The following is a 17874-nucleotide window of genomic DNA, read 5'->3' on the forward strand; positions in this document are numbered from 1 at the left end:
TATCTGTTGGAGAACATCAATCTAAAATCCTTTCAGGCTGTGGACTATTACCTAAGCAGGTGGACAGCAAGTGAATGGAACATGTGTGTCCTGAGACCATGCATGTCAGTCACTGCTGCAGTCAGCAGGAGACACTGCAATATCAAAGTGTGGTGGTAAAACATCTGCTAGGGAACAAAGGTCTCTGTTTTTTTGTTTTGTTTTGTTTTCTCTTTAATTTAAATAAAAGCCAGGCGTGGTAGTACACACCTTTAATCCCAGCACTTAGGAGATAGGCAAGAAGATCTGAGTTTGCAGCCAGCCTGATCTACACAAGAGAGCTCTAGTACAGCCAGGACCACATAGAAAGACCCTGTCTTAAAGACAATTTTATTTTTAACTATGATAAAAATTAATCTCCATTTATTAGAGGGCAAATGGGGCTTAAGAGGGAATAGTAACATCAGGCATTTTTACTCATTATTTAATTCTATTTATTTTTGTTTCTGAAACAAAAACAAACAAACAAACAAAAAGAGATCTGATGAGCAAGGTAAAGCACACCTTAAATCCCAGCACTTTAATCCCATAATCTTTGAGGTTTATCAAGACAGGCTGGTCTTGAACCCAGAGTTCCTCCTACCTCTGCCTGCCAAGGGCTGAGATTAAGGGTGTGCACCAGCACAGCCTGGTGGTGCTTACTTTTTGATTTTAAAAATCAAAGTAAGATTTTTTAAAATGGTGTTTACATTTGGGGTCCAATGAAATTGAGCTGAGGAAAACTTTATTAACAAAATTGCTTTTTATGTCAAGTTGGGGTCTGTTTACGACTTTTCTCTTTTACCAATGATTTTGAAATTGAACTCTTCAAATTTAAAATGCAAAGATATTACCACGCAAAAGTCATTTTCATTTCTTCTAGAGTTAGCAGATGTATTAAGTGGTCAACAAAAGGAATCTGAGACTTGCCAAGTCAAGTAATAACCTGGTAGGCCATTCAGGGGATGACAGGTGAACAATTATATTCCTGATGTGTAGATTCAATATTAACAATATAAAAGTATCTAAAACATAAGGTACTCAACACATTACAGCATATTTGAGAGAACACAGATACCTTGCAGAGACCCTCTGAGCATGTTACTTGAAGTGCACCTGGCTGCAGGTAACCATGTTAATGAAAGAAGCCCTTTCTTCCAGGCTACCATTCAGTGTCAGCTCAGAAAAATCTGTAACCAGAAAGACAATGAGGTCAGTCAGACCTGTTTCACTCCTTGTATGATGCTGATTTACCACAACACAGCAGATGAGAGAAGCGTGGATGATACCTGTCTTCCACTTGAAAAGAATCTAAGGAATCTGGCAAAACTCAGCCAGGGCAATTGTTTATACAGCACACCCTCCTTTTAAACCACGATTAAACAATCCGATATTTAAAAGAACTAAAAATAGAGCAAAAGAACAAAAGAAAGAACAAACTAAGGAAAGAAAGAAAGAGAGAGAGAAAAGAAAAAAAAGAGTGAGCTACCCTCCCTTGTGAACCAACTACATTAATTTCTGTGCCACCACTTAAGGCTCAACAAGTGCCTTTTCTGAATCCTGCTATCGCGCAATTTCAGAGAAGATATTCTTATGATTTACATGGTTTTTTTGTTTTTGTTTTTTTTGAGACAAGGATTCTCTGTGTACCTTTGGAGCCTGTCTTGGAACTAGCTCTGAAGACCAGGCTGGCATTGAACTTGAATATGCTGTCACTACCTGGCTCTAAGTTCTACATCTTACTTAAAAATACATAGCATGATTTTAACTGATAATTTCCAGAAAAATTCTTTCAGTTTAAAGATTTCTGCATTTTGTCTATATGTGATAGTATTAACTGTCAATTTGACAAATTCTAGAATCACCTGGGAAACAGGACTGGGCACACTGTGAGTTATCCTGATTGTGTTAACTCAAGTGGATTGTGTTAACCTACCTGCTAAGGACAGAACCATTCATTCCCTGGGCCAGGAATTCTGGACTGCTTTAAATTGGAGAAAGTGAACTGACACCAGCACACACACATGTATTGCTGCTTTCTTCTTCTGACTACAGACTTTACATCAACAGCTACTTCAAGCTCCTGCTGCCTTCACTTCCTTACCATAATGGGCTGTACCTTCACTGTGAAATAAAATAAAGCCCTTGACCCTTGAATTGCTTTTATCATAGTATTTTATCATTGTAATATGAAAAGAAACTAGGATATAAATTAGTACCAGGAGTGGGGTGGAAATTATATGGTGACTGGGGCAGGTAGGGGTAGAGCTGTGTTCGTTAGTGTTAATGTTAATTTCAAATTGATAGAATCTAGACTCACTTAGTAGATGGCATCTGGGCATGTCTGTGAGGAATTGCCTTGATTATGTTAAGTGATATGGGAAGACCCACTTTAATTATGAACAGGACCGTTCCTTGGGCAGGGATCCTGGATGTTTAAGTGGAGAAAAGGAACTCAGTAGCAGAATGTTTTTATTTACTGCTGCTCTCTGCTTCCTGAATGTGAATGCAATGTAACTGGCTGCTTGCTTTAAGCTCCTGATGCCTTGAATTCCTCACCATGATAACACTGAACCTTGACCCGTGAGCCAATATAAACCCTTTTTCTATTCTCTCTCTTAAGTTGCCTTTTATTCTGTTTTTTTTTTTTTTTTTTTTTTTGGCTTTCTTTTTTCAAGACAAGGTCTCTCTCTATGTAGCCCTGGTTGTCCCGGAACTCACAGAGATCCACCTGCCTCTGCCTCCTGAGTGTTGGGATTAAAAGTGTGTGCCACCACCGTCAGGCTCCTTAAATTGCTTTTATTGAGGTATTTTATCACAGCAAAATAAAGAAACTAAGACAGTATCAATCAGTAAAACTACATTCCTACCTGTGGCTAATTAAGGAATCTGAAACTTCTATTCTGTCAGAAAACTGTCAGATTTATTCTCAGATAAACTTTGTAATATTTGAATGTGACAATTTAAGGCCCACATGTGAGATAACATCACACTCAGTTTGCATGAAGATAAGGGTTTTAAGGTGCTTACTGAAAAAGCCAGAAGGCCAGCTAATAACACAAAGAGCTAAGAGACTAACATGGGCAATCTGACAGAATGCCATAAATGGCAACTTTTATCTAGCTGCAGAGAATACACTAGGGAAGAAGTATCACCATGGTTACAGTATAAAGTGTGAGCTAACATTTCCATCTCATCACTGACCTCTATACCTGTGTCCCTACTTCTTGCCCTTTTTCATTAAAGGCTCTTTTATTCAGGACAATAAGAAAAAGCACTTGCTAGTGATTATTATACTTACACTGGCACAAAGATTTTCCTTTAACTTTTCTTTTTTTTCGAGACAGGGTTTCGCTGTAGTTTTAGAGCTAGACTAGGCTGGCCTCAAACTCACAGAGATCTGCCTGCCTCTGCCTCCCAAGTGCTGGGATCCTTTAATGTTTTATACCTACAGTTCAGGAAAAGACCTGTAACAATGATTCCTACCAGAAAGATTTAATTTACTACAAGTCATCTTTACCAGGCTTTTGAAAACTGGAATGATCTATAGGAGAGCTGTCACTCAGTTGCCACACTGTCTTCACCTTCTTCTGATTACTGCTTATTTCCACTCTCCATTTCTGGGGCTTCTCACTAAAGAAAAAAAAAAATCAAAAGAAATTAAAAAATAAATAAACTCCCAGTGACCAACCAACCATTTCTTCCTTCTAGTCACTTAGTGAAATCCTTATGTGACAAGTACTGAGGAAGGATATAAATAGGAAACAATGTGTACCCTGGAGAAGTACAGTCAAGGGTGGGGCAGAGACAAGAACATACACACATTTCAGGTGTTGTTTTTCAACACAGGATTTCTCTATGCAGCCCTGGCCATCCTAAAAATTGATCTGTAGACCAGGCTGGTGTCAAAATCAGAGATCTGCCTGTCTCTGCCTCTCTAGTGCTGGGATTAAAGCGCACCGCCACTTACAAGCAGAGAAACAAATCTTTAAAAAAGCAATAATAGACGGGGCTGGAGAGACGGTTCAGCAGTTAAGAGCACCGGCTGTTCCTTCCAGGGAACCCAGGGCTCAATTCCCAACACCCACACAGCAGTTCATGTGTCTCTAACACCAGCTCCAGGGCTTCTGATGCAGGCAAGACACCAATAAACACAAAATACATATACATACACATAAACACACACACACACACACATGTATGTGGGGAGATAGTCAAGACTGGTAACTATTTAAAAGACAAAGGGAGGAATAAGAGTGAACAGAGGGTGGGTCCTAGGTTTCTGACCTGGGCATTAGGTGATTAACAATGGTCATTTGAAAGATCAAACATATGAGGAGGAAAGAGTATTACAAAAGAAGGTAGAATTTTTAAAAATTTAATTAATTAACTAAACTAAAAACTGGTTATCATGGCAGAAAAGATGATTCAGAGGGTACAGGCCTGATAACATGAGTTTCATGATGGAAGGGGAGAACTGACTTCTGTGAGTTGTCCTCTGACTTCCATATGTGTGCCTTAGCTTACAAGCACCCAATTACATATATACAAGCAAGCAAAATAAATAAATATTCCTTTGGGGCCATCAAGATGGCTCAGTGAGTAAAGGTTCTTGCTGCCAGATGATGGAAGGCTGGCAACCTGAGTCTGATTCCCAGAATGCATATGAAAGGTGGAAGAATTGACCCTACAAAGTTACCCTCTGACCTCCATATATATGTCACGGAATGTACTCTCCTATATATAGTACACACACACATAATAATAATAGTAAATACATTTTGTTTTGTTTTATGAGACAGGGTTGCTGGAACTTGCTTTGTAGACCAGGTTGGCCTTAAACTCACAGAGATCCACCTGTCTCTGCCTTCTGAGTGCTGGGATTAAAGGTGTGTGCCACCACCGCGTAGCTGGGTAGTAGTGGTACATACTTTTAATCCCAGCACTCAGAAGGCAGAAGCAGGCAATCTCTGTAAATTTGAGGCCAGCCTGGTCTACAAAGTGAGTTCCAGGATAGCCAAGGCTACACAGAGCAATCCTGTCTCAAAAAAAAATCCAATAAATAAATAAATACATATTTTTTTAAACTTTTAAAGGTTTATTTAGTACGTGAGTGCAGACAGGCATGTTCCACAGCACATGTACAGGTCAGAGGACAACTTTCAGTGAATCAGTTTTTTGTTTTTGAGGCAGAGTTCTCATTACTCCTGCTGTACAGTGAGGAGTATTAGGGGTCCGAGTGGCTTTTCCTGTCTCTGTCTCCCATTTAGCCACAGCTGGACAATTGCTTTTTACATGAATCCTGGACAGCAAAAAACTCAGGTCATCAAGGGTTGTGCAGTGAGTGACTTTCTTACCAGGTGAGCCATCTTCCAAACCTGTCCCCTTTTAAACATTCATTCATTCATTCATTCATTCATTTATCCATCCATCCATCCATCCATCAATCCATTGATCATATGTGTGTGAGTGTCCACGGATGTGTTGTGTAGGCCATGATAGGCACACCAGAGTATACATGTGGATGTCAAAGGACAACTTGGGGAGGTCAGTTCTCTTTTAACCATGTGAGTTCCAAGAGTTGAACTCAGGTCATAAGGCTTAGTGACTTTTACCAAGTAAGCTTTCTTTCCCCCTTTTTGAGGCAGTGTCTCAATTTGTAGTTCTGTCTAGCATAGAGTTTGCTATGTAGACCAGGCTGGTCTCAGAACTCATAAGACACACCTGCTTGAATTAAAGGCATGTGCCACCACACTCAATCAAATACGTTCTTTCTATAACATGTCCATTTAATTAGGCAAATTAAGAGGCCATTTGTAACTGGCCAGAGTGGTTACATGGCAAAATAGTAAGACCCCATTTCAAGATCAACCAATCACTGGGCATGAAAGTGCATACTCTTAATATGACAGAAGCTTCAAGAAGCAGACATGAGGAAGGACAAGCCAGGGAGGTAAGCACTTGCAGCATGTCAGAGTGAATGGCCACAATTCCCTCCCTCTCACAGTCACATCCTTGACCTTGCCACCCCTATTTATCCCCATCATTTTCTCTTATCCTATCATTTCTTCCTGGCTATTATTTCTCCCTTGATTTTGTGACAAAACTGTAAATTGACAAACAAAGACTAGAGGCTCAAAAGTCTTAAGTGACACAAAGTTTGGGAGAAGAAACAGGGAAAGTCATGAAACTTGGGCCGGAGAGTGGGACAAAGACTAAAGTTCAAAAGTTAAGCCATGCTGGGTCATGAAATCCTATGGAAAATGGGCATCAAATTGCCCATAAGGCACAATGTAATTATTAAGTTTTCTCACCTTTGATACAAATTCTTTACAGCAGCTGGTCTGACTGGCAACTGAAAAATGTGTTGCTCATCCAGAGGATTTTGTTTGTAGTATTTTATGCAGGATCTAGAAAGATAAAGCAATCTCTTTTAGGAATAAGAGCCATCAGAAAATATACAGGCCTTATAGTCTAGAAAAAAACATTTTACTGAGCATCACTAAGCAGGAAACCAACAGAAGGAATAAATTCAGGGCATAATAGTAACAAACAACCCCCACTGTGCCAATGAAACTTGGATGGTGCTTTCTTTCTGTCCAAGGAAATCCCATTCACTTAAAAACAAAAATTATAGTATACACATTTTTTATACAAAAACACATTGGTCTAAGAATGTAGCTAAGCGGTAGAGAGCTTGCCTTTCATAGACAAGGCTCTAGGTTCAATTCCCAGCTGAGTACAAATACAGACTTCAGTAGGAAGTATCTGAAAGATAAAAAAATTAGTACAGGAGAGACAAATATAGACTCCATGGCTTTCAGAATCCTGGGAGTTTAACAAATTTATTTATTGTGTGTGTGTTTGTGTATGTGTGTATGTTACCATCTCAAAGTAGATGTGTTAGAGAGATCTGAGAACAACTCCGAGGTGTTGGTTTTCTCCTTCTACTGTGGGTTCCAGGGCCTGAACTCAGATCCTCAGACTTAGCACCAAGTGTCTTTATCTGCTGAACCATCTCTCCTGTTGGTGCGGGAGAATTATCTGTATTCTGTCAATCATATTTTAATAAAACGCTGATTGGCCAGGCAGGCAGTATAGGCGGGAAAGCCAGACAGGAAGTAGGGGTGGAGCAAAGAGACTGGGAGAATTCTGGGAAGCAGAGAGGTTCCTCTGCCATTCCTGCGTAGAACACCGAAGAGGCAACATGTAAGCTGTCACACTGAGAAAGGTACTGAGCCCATGTGGCTAACATAGATAAGGATAATGGGGTAATATATGTTATAAGAGTTAACAAGAAGCCTGACCTAATGGGCCAATCAGTTTATAACCTGATGTAGACTCCGTGTGATTTTCCTTGGGACTTGCTGGCTTGTTGGGGTACTGGGCGGGACAGAAACCCCAACAAGCTGGCCCTCATGTTACATATGGCGCCCAGACGTGGATAACTGAATCCACAGAAAGCTTGAGAAAGCTTGGGAAAGCATGTTTTCTTGGTGGTAGCAATTTCTTGGGTCTGCTCTGCTTGCTAGAGGCAAGCAAGCACTCTCATCTAAGAGAGGCTTCCTGATTCAGCTTTAGCTGCAAAACTTTGCAGCTCTTTAAAGAGGTCCTGCCACAAAACACTTAAATGTTGTTGATGACAAGCTGAACGCATTCTTTTCAGTTTTCAGCTGTAGCAGGAGAAAAGCTGTGCCGTTTTAAAATGCTGGCCTTCTGGGCTGTCCTGCCAGAGCAAACTCTGACTCTTTCAGGCAGGCAGTCCGACTGAGTGTGGTCTATGAGCAGAATGCTGCAGCTTGCTTGCTGGCAAGGACCTTGAAACGCCATAGAGTTGTGGCAGTGAGCACAGCTCTGGCTGGTACCTCAGCCTTGAGGCTGAAAAGCTAAGGAATGAGCTGGATCTAGCCGTCAAAGCCACAGCTCTCCATATTGCTTAGTAAATTAAAGACTCATATGGTCAGGAAAAGAAAAATATACAGTAAAGAGAGATTCAAAGAGGAAGAAAACCTCTAAATGGTTTACAGTGTGTATATGCAGGCTAAAAGTTAAAGTTCTTAAAGTTAAAAGGAAAGAAAGAGAGTAGTTGGGTGTGGTGGTACACACCTTTAATCCCAATGCCTGGGAGGCAGAGGCATATTGACCTCTGTGACTTCAAGGGGTAGAGGTAGATTGACCTCTGTGACCTCAAGGTGTGGTAGTACACGCCTTTAATCCCAATGTCTGGGAGGCAGAGACAGATCTCTGTGAGTTCAAGGTGTGGTAGCATACACCTTTAATCCCAGCACTGGGGAGGCAGAGACAGGAGGATCTCTGTGAGTTCAAAGGCAGCCTGGTCTACAGTGTTATTCCAGGACAAAGATATACAAAGATCCTGTCTCAAAAAGTAAAAGTAAAAATAAAAGAAATAGAAATAAAATAAAGCTGCATAAAGATGGAAAATACACAGAGAATCTTGATACTGTGTGTTATGCTCTCCTTTAATTGTTTGAATGCTGAGGAAGGAGCAACAGTCACCAAAAGACATTTGTTAATAAATGCTGCTGAACTAACCCAAGATAGACATTTTGAAAATACCTTGGCTTCAAAACTGAAGTCAAAAGGTATGTTACTTTGGAGAAGAGATTCTGCTTTTGTTTCCACAGAAAATGAGAGGCTATGGATTTATTCAGAGTTAAGAAAAATCATCTTTGACCAAGGGAGGCCACCTGAGAAATCGACAGGAACAGATGGCCCAGATGACAGAGTTCTACATCCAGAACTGATTCAAGACTGCTGCCTGAGATGATCAAGACTCCCAGGATACTTCAGTCAGGACTTGACTATAACTCTAAATTTTCTTTAGGTCCCCTTAAGACTATCAGCGCCCCCAACCAGCAGGAAGTAGCCTGAAATACTACGCCCACAATCCCAACAAATGGATTATGGGTATTTTTCCTTTGTTTAAAAAAAAAAAAAGAGAGGGAAATGGTGCGGGAGAATTATCTGTATTCTGTCAATCATATTTTAATAAAACGCTGATTGGCCAGGCAGGCAGTATAGGCGGGAAAGCCAGACAGGAAGTAGGGGTGGAGCAAAGAGACTGGGAGAATTCTGGGAAGCAGAGAGGTTCCTCTGCCATTCCTGCGTAGAACACCGAAGAGGCAACATGTAAGCTGTCACACTGAGAAAGGTACTGAGCCCATGTGGCTAACATAGATAAGGATAATGGGGTAATATATGTTATAAGAGTTAACAAGAAGCCTGACCTAATGGGCCAATCAGTTTATAACCTTATGGAGTCCTGTGTGTGATTTCTCTTTGGGAGTTGCCGGCTGTTGGGGTACTGGGCAGGACAGAAACCCCAACAAGCCAGCCCCCTCATGTTACATCCTGTCAAGAATCCAGGGAATTAAACTAATTCATTGATACTACTGATTTTTCCTTTTTCATTTCTCCCACCCTCTCTTCCTACCCCCCCGCCTTTCTCTAGTGCTAGGTAATGAACTCCAGGCCTCATACATGCTAGGCAAATGTTCTACCACTGTGCTACATCTCCAGATCTATAGGAATGATGCTTAACAGAGGGAAAAAGCCTTTTAGATTGAATAAGCAATAATGATTCCAAACTTTCTTCTTTATATCTTTACAACTGATGCAAATTCTAAATTTGGAAAATGTGATTTGGAAAGATGGCTTAAGAGTTAAAAGTGGGGGGGGGAGTTAAAAAGATTTGCTATGGAGTCACAAGGACCAGAATTCAGATCCCAGAACCCATGTAACAAGCTGAACATCCCATATATGTCTGCAGTGCTAACTCAGCTAAGAGGTAGAGGGAGGAGGATTGCTGGGGTTTGCTGGATTTCATCTATCTGAGAAAATGCAAACCTCAGGTTCTGGGGAGACCTTACCTCAGAAAGAAGAAATGGGCGGTGAGGAGCAGTGAGATGATTCCACTGGTAAAGGTGTTTGCTGCAAATCCTGACAACCTGTGCTCACTCTACTCACATAGTAGGAGAGAACAGAGTCCTATAAATTGTTCTTTTTTTTAAATATTTATTTATTATGTATACAATATTCTGTCTGTACGTATGCCCGCAGGCCAGAAGAGGGCACCAGACCCCATTACAGATGGTTGTGAGCCACCATGTGGTTGCTGGGAATTGAACTCAGGACCTTTGGAAGAGCAGGCAATGCTCTTACCCACTGAGCCATCTCTCCAGCCCCCTCTATAAATTGTTCTTATAACTGCCACATATATGTCTTGGCATGCAGATGCATGCACACTAAATATAATTTTTTTTTCTTTTGAGACGGTCTCACTATGTGGCCCTGCCTGGTCTTGAACTTGCCTACGTAGGTGAAACATAGAACTCAAGAGATCAGCTGCCTCTGCCTCCTAAATGCTGGGATTAAAAGCATGTGCCATCATACTCAGACAAAAATTTTTTAGAAAAATAAGTAGCCAGGTGGCGGTGGTGGTACATGCCTTTAATCCCAGCACTTGGGAGGCAGAGACAGGTGGATCTCTGTGAGTTTGAGGTCAGCCTGGTCTACAAAGTGAGTTCCAGGACAGCTAGGGCTGTTAAACAGAGAAACCTTGTCTTAAAAAACAAAAAACAAAAACAAAGTACTTTCACATGCTAGGATTGTTCTACACTGCCTGTAGTCAAACTGATCAGCTCTAAGCAGAGTCATGCTATTGACAGGTCTGTGGATTCCCCAATTAGTAGTGCTTAATCTGATCTAGATTTACAGGAGTATAGAACTGTTTTTTTGTTGTTTTGTTTTAAGACAGGGTTTCTCTGCATAGCCTTGGTTGTCCCAGAACTCGCTCCATAGACCAGGCTGGCCTCAAACTCACGGATATCCGCCTGCCTCTGCCTCCCAAGTGCTGGGATTAAAGGCGTGTGCCACCACCGCCTGGCTAAAACTCGGTTTTTAAAATTAGAATACTATTTACTAAGGGCCTATTATGTATCATGTGCCATATACAGGACACACCATTTAATCCTTCAGCAGTCAATTGAGTTAATATATGCTTTTTCAGAAAAAAAAATATGATTCACTGAGAGGAAACTTCCTAAAGAAGCCAGGCGTTGGCACCCAATGTGGACAACTGAATCCAGATAAAGCTTGAGAAAGCTTGGGAAAGAATAGAGTAAAGCATGTTTTCTTGGTAGCAGCAATTTCTCGGGTCTGCTCTGCTCCTAGAGGCAAGCAAGCACTCTCATCTAAGAGAGGCTTCCTGACTCAATTTTAGCTGCAAAACCTTGCAGCTCTTCTAAGAGGTCCTGCCACGAAAAAATTAATCGGTGTTGATGAAAAGCTGAACGCATGCTTTTCGGTTTTCAGTCGTAGCAGGAAAAAAGCTGCGCTGTTTTAAAATGCCAGCTTTCTGGACTGTCCTGCCAGGGCAATATCTGACTCTTTCAGGCAGGCAGTCCAACTGAGTGTGATCTGTGAGCAGAATGCTCCAGCTTGCTTGCTGGCAGGGACCTTGAAACGCCATAGAGTTGTGGCAGTAAAAATGGCTCCAGTGGTACCTCTACCATGAGTCTGGAAAGCTAAGGAATGGACTGGATCTAGCCGTCAAAGTCACGGTTTTAGACTCATGTGGTCAGAAAAAGAGAGATATACGGTAAAAAGAGATTCAAAGAGGAAGAAAACCTCTAAATGGTTTACTCTGAGTTAAAAATATATGTAGGCTAAAGGTTAAAGTTCTTAGGGTAAAAAAAAAGGAAGAAAGAGAGTAGTTGGGTGTGGTGGTACACACCTTTAATCCCAACACAAGGGAGGCAGAGGTAGATTGACCTCTGTGACCTCAAAGTGTGGTAGTACACGCCTTTAATCCCAATGCCTGGGAGGCAGAGCAGACAGGCCTCTGTGAGTTCAAGGTGTGGTAGCAAACACCTTTGAGCCCAGCACTGGGGAGGCAGAGAAAGAGGGATCTCTGTGAGTTCAAGGACAGCCTGGTCTACAGAATTATTGCAGGACAAAGATATACAGAGAACCAGTCTCAAAAAGTAAAAGTAAAAATAAAAGAAATAGAGGTTAAAATAAAGCCATCATAAAGATGGAAAATACACAGATAATCTTGATACTATATGCTATTATGCTCTCTTTGAATTGTTTGAATGCTGAGGAAGGAGCAACAGCTGCTAAAAGACTTTTGTTTATAAATGCTGCTGAATTAATCCAATATAGATATTTTGAAAATACCTTGGCTTCAAAATTGAAGTCAAAAGGTATGCTACTTTGGAAAAGAGATTCTGCTTTTGTTTCCACAGAAAACGAGAGGCTCTGGATTTATTCAGAGTTAAGAAAAATCACCTTTGACCAAGGGAGGCCACCTGAAAAATCTCTGATAGGAATAGATGGCCCAGATGTCTGAGTCCTACATCCAGAACAGATTCAAGACTGCTGCCTGAGATGATCAAGACTCCTAGGATACTTCAGTCAGGACTTGATTATAACTCTAAATTTTCTTTAGGTCCCCATAAGATTATCAGCGCCCCCAACCAGCAGGAAATAGCCTGAAATACTACGCCCATATTCCCAACAAATGGACTATGGGTATTTGCCTTTGTTTAAAAAAAAAAAAAAAGAGGGAAATGGTGCGGAAGAATTATCTGTATTCTGTCAATCAAGTATTTTAATAAAACGCTGATTGGCCAGGCAGGAAGTATAGGCGGGTCAACCAGACAGGAAGTAGAGGCGGGGCAATGAGAATAGGATAAGGCTAGGGAGGAGAAAGCTCTCTCAGCCACTCCTGCGCAGACCACCGAAGAGGCAGCATGTAACTTGCCCAGCTGAGAAAGGTACGGAGCCATGTGCTAATGTAGATAAGGATAATGGGGTAACATAAGTTATAAAAGTTAACAAGAAGCCTGATCTAATGGGCCAATCAGCTTTATAATTTGTAGAGATCTCTGTGTTATTGGTTTTCTTTGGGGTTTGCCGACTTGTTGGGGTGCCAGGCGGGATAGATACCCCAACAAGCCGGCCCTCATGTTACAAGGCGTGAGAAAAGGTCAAATTTGATTATTTTTCAATCCAAAGCCTTTCATTCATATAATATTGACCTAAAGCCACACTAAAGTAAACACTAGGCAAATAGGTTCTAGTCTAACTAGCAATAAAAATTGCAAATATTAAAAACAAAAACAAAAGCTCAGACTTATCTTATGTGTATATATTTGTGCCTGCATGTATATATGTGTATCATAACACAGTTAAGCAGGAGTCTAAGGAGGCCAGAAGAGGGTGTCGGATACCCTAGAACTGGAGCTAGAGATGGTTTGTGAGCTTCCATGTGGGTGTTGGGAACAGAACCTGGTCCTCTGCAAGAGCCATCTCTCCAGCTCTGAGCACACTTTCAACCGCACTTTTTAGAAGAAGACATTTAGAAGAGGACAGATTCTAAATAAGTAAACAGTAGAGCAATACTTACTGTAAGTTGTTGTGGTGGCTCGCACCTGTAACCCCAGCACTTGGGAAACTGAGGCAGGAGGATTGCATTGAGTTTGAGGTCATCATGGACTACAAATGAGACAAGCCTCAAAGTGAAAAGAAAAAAAAATACTTACTGGGTTAAAGAAAAGAGAAGCTCATGCTGAGGTTTAATGAAAAGCATGCAGATGACTAGTATTTCTAGAATATGGTGGAGTTTCTGAACACGATAAATCTGTTCTTGTATAGCTACTGATGGAGAAATGAAGTATTCCTGGAAAGAAAGAAATACAGAGAGTAAGGAGGTAAAGACTAGGCAGAACCTTTGAGAAAAAAAATGGTCATTCCCTCTACCTCTAATTTGTATGTTTAATACCAGGATCAGAAGGGAGAGGTAATGACACAAAATTCACCATCTTTCACAACTACCCTTTAAACTCAGGTCTTTACACTGGGTGGTGGTGGTGCATGCCTTTAATCCCAGCACTCGGGAGGCAGAGGCAGGCAGATCTCTGTGAGTTCTGAGCCCAGCCTGGTCTACTGAGTGAGTTCCAGGATAGGCTCCAAAGCTAAATAGAGAAACCCTGTCTCAAAAAAAGCAAAAACAAAACAACAACAACAAAAAAGAATGCCACAGGCAAACAGTGGTACACAGCCCACTAATCACAGGGCTGTATCATTAAGGAGGCACAAGTGGGCAGCCAACACTACCCATTACTGGAGACAGCATGAAGAACTGACTAACCTGAAAGACCACTCTAAATCTCTCTATACCTGGTAAGCCCAAGTTTGAGAAACTAACAAAGTGTTTGACAATCTTTCCCTAGTATACTAGTACACCAGGCAGAGCTTTTGGAGAAGATATTTGTCAAGCTAAACCAGTGTCATCAAATGTTCCTCTTTTCAGTCCTACTTCTTCTTCTTCTTTTTTTCTTATTTACTATGTATATAACATTCTCTCTGCGTGTATGACTGCAGGCCAGAAGAGGGCACCAGACCTCATTACAGATGGTTGTGAGCCACCATGTGGTTGCCGGGAATTGAACTCAGGACCTTTGGAAGAGCAGGCAATGCTCTTAACCACTGAGCCATCTCTCCAGCCCTCCAGTTCTACTTCTGAGAACTAATCTAATAACCCACAGTGGGAATGACAAACAGACTTTGACAATAACCTTCAAGACTAGGCTCTTGAAGTGTGTACTTTGTATAATTCTGTCCCCTTGAACAAACCTAGAACTTGCAGACATGATGTGGTTTTATGATGTGGGATTTAATTAATATAGTTTCTGTGTGGTTATTTCAGGGCTGAGCACCCAGAAACAAACAAGCAGCCTCCTTATAACAAATTGATGCCCAAGGTGGGGCCCAAACCCATGACTCTGAGATTAAGAGTCTCATGATCTACCGACTGATAATATTATATCCTTCTGTAGTCTTTGATGGAGTTGAAGAATAGTTATAGTTTTTGTTATAATAAAAGATAAAGTAAATAGAAATATTGTAACTGTAATTCTTGTTTGATACCTGTTTTGTTATACGTAATTTTATTATGTTAAAGTTAAAACCTTCCTTTTTATTTAAACAGAAAAGGAGAGGTGATGTGGAAATCCCCTCTGTATGCTGTGAATACCATTGGTTAATAAAGAATTTGTCTTGTGCCTGGCAGGGCAGAATAGAGTTAGGCAAAGAAAACTAAACTGAATGCTGGGAGAAAGAAGGTGGAGTCAGGAGAAGCCATGTAGCCCTGCCAGAAACTGATACCAGATGGAAACTTGTTGGTAAGCCACAGCCACGTGGCGATATACAGATTATTAGAAATGGGTTAAATTAAGATGTAAGAGATAGCCAATAAGAAGCTAGAGCTAATAGGCTAAACAGTGATTTAATTAATATAGTTTCTGTGTGGTTATTTCGTGGCTGAGCAGCCGGAAATGAATAAGCAGATTCCTTACAACAAATTGGCACCCAACCTACTACAGGTTTATTCATATAACTAGGTCACTAATAGATTATTTGTTAATCAAAGGAGGATTATCACCTGGTCCTTATAAAAAAAAAAAACCTGCTCAGATTAGCCTTTTAGAAGACTGAGAGGCACAGGAGATGAGCCAATTCACTAAAGAATGCCATAATTTTGTTTTGTTTTGTTTTTTGAGACAGGGTTTCTCTGTATAATCCTGGCTGTCCTGGAACTCTCTCTGTAGACCAGGCTGGCCACAAACTCAGAGATCCACCTGCCTCTGTCTCCATAGGCTGGGATTAAAGCTGTGTGCCCAGCTGGAATTGTCCAAACTTCTTTAGCAAATAAGCCTTAAAATATAACACAAATGAGTCAAAAGGATATAAAATAAAATATTCCATCATAGGTCTAATAGCTTTTCTAAACATTCTAGATAAAAGTTTTGGTAGAACATTGGCTCTGACAAAAATAAAAACTAAGTATCAGTTGCATAAATACAAAGAGAAAGGGAATGAATGACAAGGAACAAGCTACTTTTAAATTTACTTTATAAATAGTAATAACTGGCATAAGTTGGCTCACTGATACTTCCAAGGACCTGGAACAGAGGCTGTCACACTATAGACACTTAGCAACTGTGTGCAGAATGACTATATAAAAGAAAGAAACTTACCAAATGATTCAAAGATGCAAGTTCCTGACCTATTAAAAAAAATACATGCAAATAAGCTTTAGTAATTTTGCAAAAAAATTTTAAAAATTAAAAAAAGGAACCTAAGAAAAATTTTCATAGTTCATACATTAAAGATGCAATCAAGTTAAATAGTTCCTTAATTATATTATAAATACATTCTAATATTTTAAAACTGATCATAGCTTGCCCCTCATAAATAAAGTATCAAGTGTTAAGCAGTGAAAAAAATCTTTTAACTAGGGACAACAAGATGGCTCAGTAGGTAAAGGTACCTATCACCAAACCTGCCAACCTGAGCTAGATCCTGGGATCCACATGGTGGAAGGAAGAACTGACTCCAACAAGTTGTCTTCCCACTTCCACATCCATACCGTGGCACAGGTGCCCGACCACACGACATTAAAAAAACAAACAACTGGGGCTGGAGAGATGGCTCAGAGGTTAAGAGCATTGCCTGCTCTTCCAAAGGTCCTGAGTTCAATTCCCAGCAACCACATGGTGGCTCACAACCATCTGAAATGAGGCCTGGTGCCCTCTTCTGGACTGAAGAAAGAATACTGTATACATAATAAGCAAATAAATAAATATTAAAAAAAACCAAACAACTAATATCTAAACAAAAAAATGAACACTATAGCTCTCTTTAACTTATCATATTTATCAAGTGGGAAACAGGCTCAGAGAAAGAAAATGCTTGTCTCACAGCCAAAGGGGCAAAGCCACACCTACAATGAGTAGGAAAGTAAAAATCTATGAGTATTTATGGGTGGCAACTGACAGGTTTTCAAGTTTTTAAGTTAGAAAAAGGACTCACTAACAAAAAAGCTGATATAATCTTTCTTTAGCTTGTCCAAACCAATTTCCAAGAGCATTTGAAGTGGAGTAGTTCCAGAGAGAGGGACGCTGTCCATGGCTCCATGGTAAGATTGATGAATGAGCTTACTTAGTAAGCTGTTACTCCCACTGTGCAGCTAGAAATAAAAAAAAGTTCATAAATCTTAAATTTAAGTATAAACAAATATAATAAGCAAAAGAAAATTAGGAGTTCAAAATTATAATTTTACACTTTCAGTCTCCTAACACTATAAATTATTTCAATTAATGTCCCCAAATTAACCTGAGCTACCAAGATGCCACTCCTGGCTGGAGATGTGGCTTTCAAGCACTTGCCTAGCATGCCCAAAGCTCTGGGTTCCATCCCCAGCACCTTCTGGACAGGAGTGGCAGCACATATCTGTACTCCAGCACTCAGAGGGTAGAGGCAGATGTACCAAAAGTTCAAGATCAGTCATCCTCAGCTAGGTAGTCAGTCAGTTTGATACCCTAATTTTCCTAATTTTCTTTTTCTTCCTTTCTTTCTTTCTTTCTTTTTTTTTTTTTTTTTTTTGAGACAGGGTTTCTTTGTGAGCTTTGGAGCCTGTCCTGGAACTCACTCTGTAGATCAGGCTGGTCTTGAACTCAAAGAGATCAACCTGTTTCTGCCTGCTGAGTGCAAGGTTAAAGTGTGTGCCACCACAGCCTGGCAATACCCTAATTTTTCAAAAACTAAGAAAAAAAAGTAAAGCTATTCCTACTTCACTTGTGTGTTGAAAATCCAAAGCAACTAAGAAAGGTTTAAAGTGATAAGCTTAATTTTACCAAAGAGAAAACAGAGTCGGTTCTTTGAAGCTTTAAAAGTAAGACTCCGCCTGTTGATTTTGGAATCACTGGGCAACTTTACTAACTTCTCCACTTCACTCACAATGCAAGTAGACTGAAGGAGCACGAACTC

General features: G+C 40.4%; 1 protein-coding gene across 3 annotated transcripts in view; it reads right to left on the minus strand.

Moving 5' to 3' along the window:
* Zwilch (zwilch kinetochore protein) overlaps positions 1–17874 on the minus strand; it is a 45011-nt gene that overhangs the window by 1591 nt on the left and 25546 nt on the right. For all 3 annotated transcript variants that reach the window (XM_085689220.2, XM_085689221.2, XM_048424408.3), the window contains exons 13-18: positions 16918–17074; positions 16083–16111; positions 13587–13723; positions 6333–6428; positions 3539–3651; positions 1097–1208 (exon numbers count right to left, since the gene is read on the minus strand). In XM_085689220.2, the coding sequence (XP_085545346.2) occupies positions 1120–1208; positions 3539–3651; positions 6333–6428; positions 13587–13723; positions 16083–16111; positions 16918–17074 (621 nt within the window). In that variant the 3' untranslated portion in view covers positions 1097–1119. The remainder of the gene's footprint in view (positions 1–1096; positions 1209–3538; positions 3652–6332; positions 6429–13586; positions 13724–16082; positions 16112–16917; positions 17075–17874) is intronic.

This window comes from Myodes glareolus, chromosome 4 (genome assembly GCF_982192425.1).
Source record: "Myodes glareolus chromosome 4, mMyoGla1.1, whole genome shotgun sequence".
NCBI classification, from domain to species: domain Eukaryota; kingdom Metazoa; phylum Chordata; class Mammalia; order Rodentia; family Cricetidae; genus Myodes; species Myodes glareolus.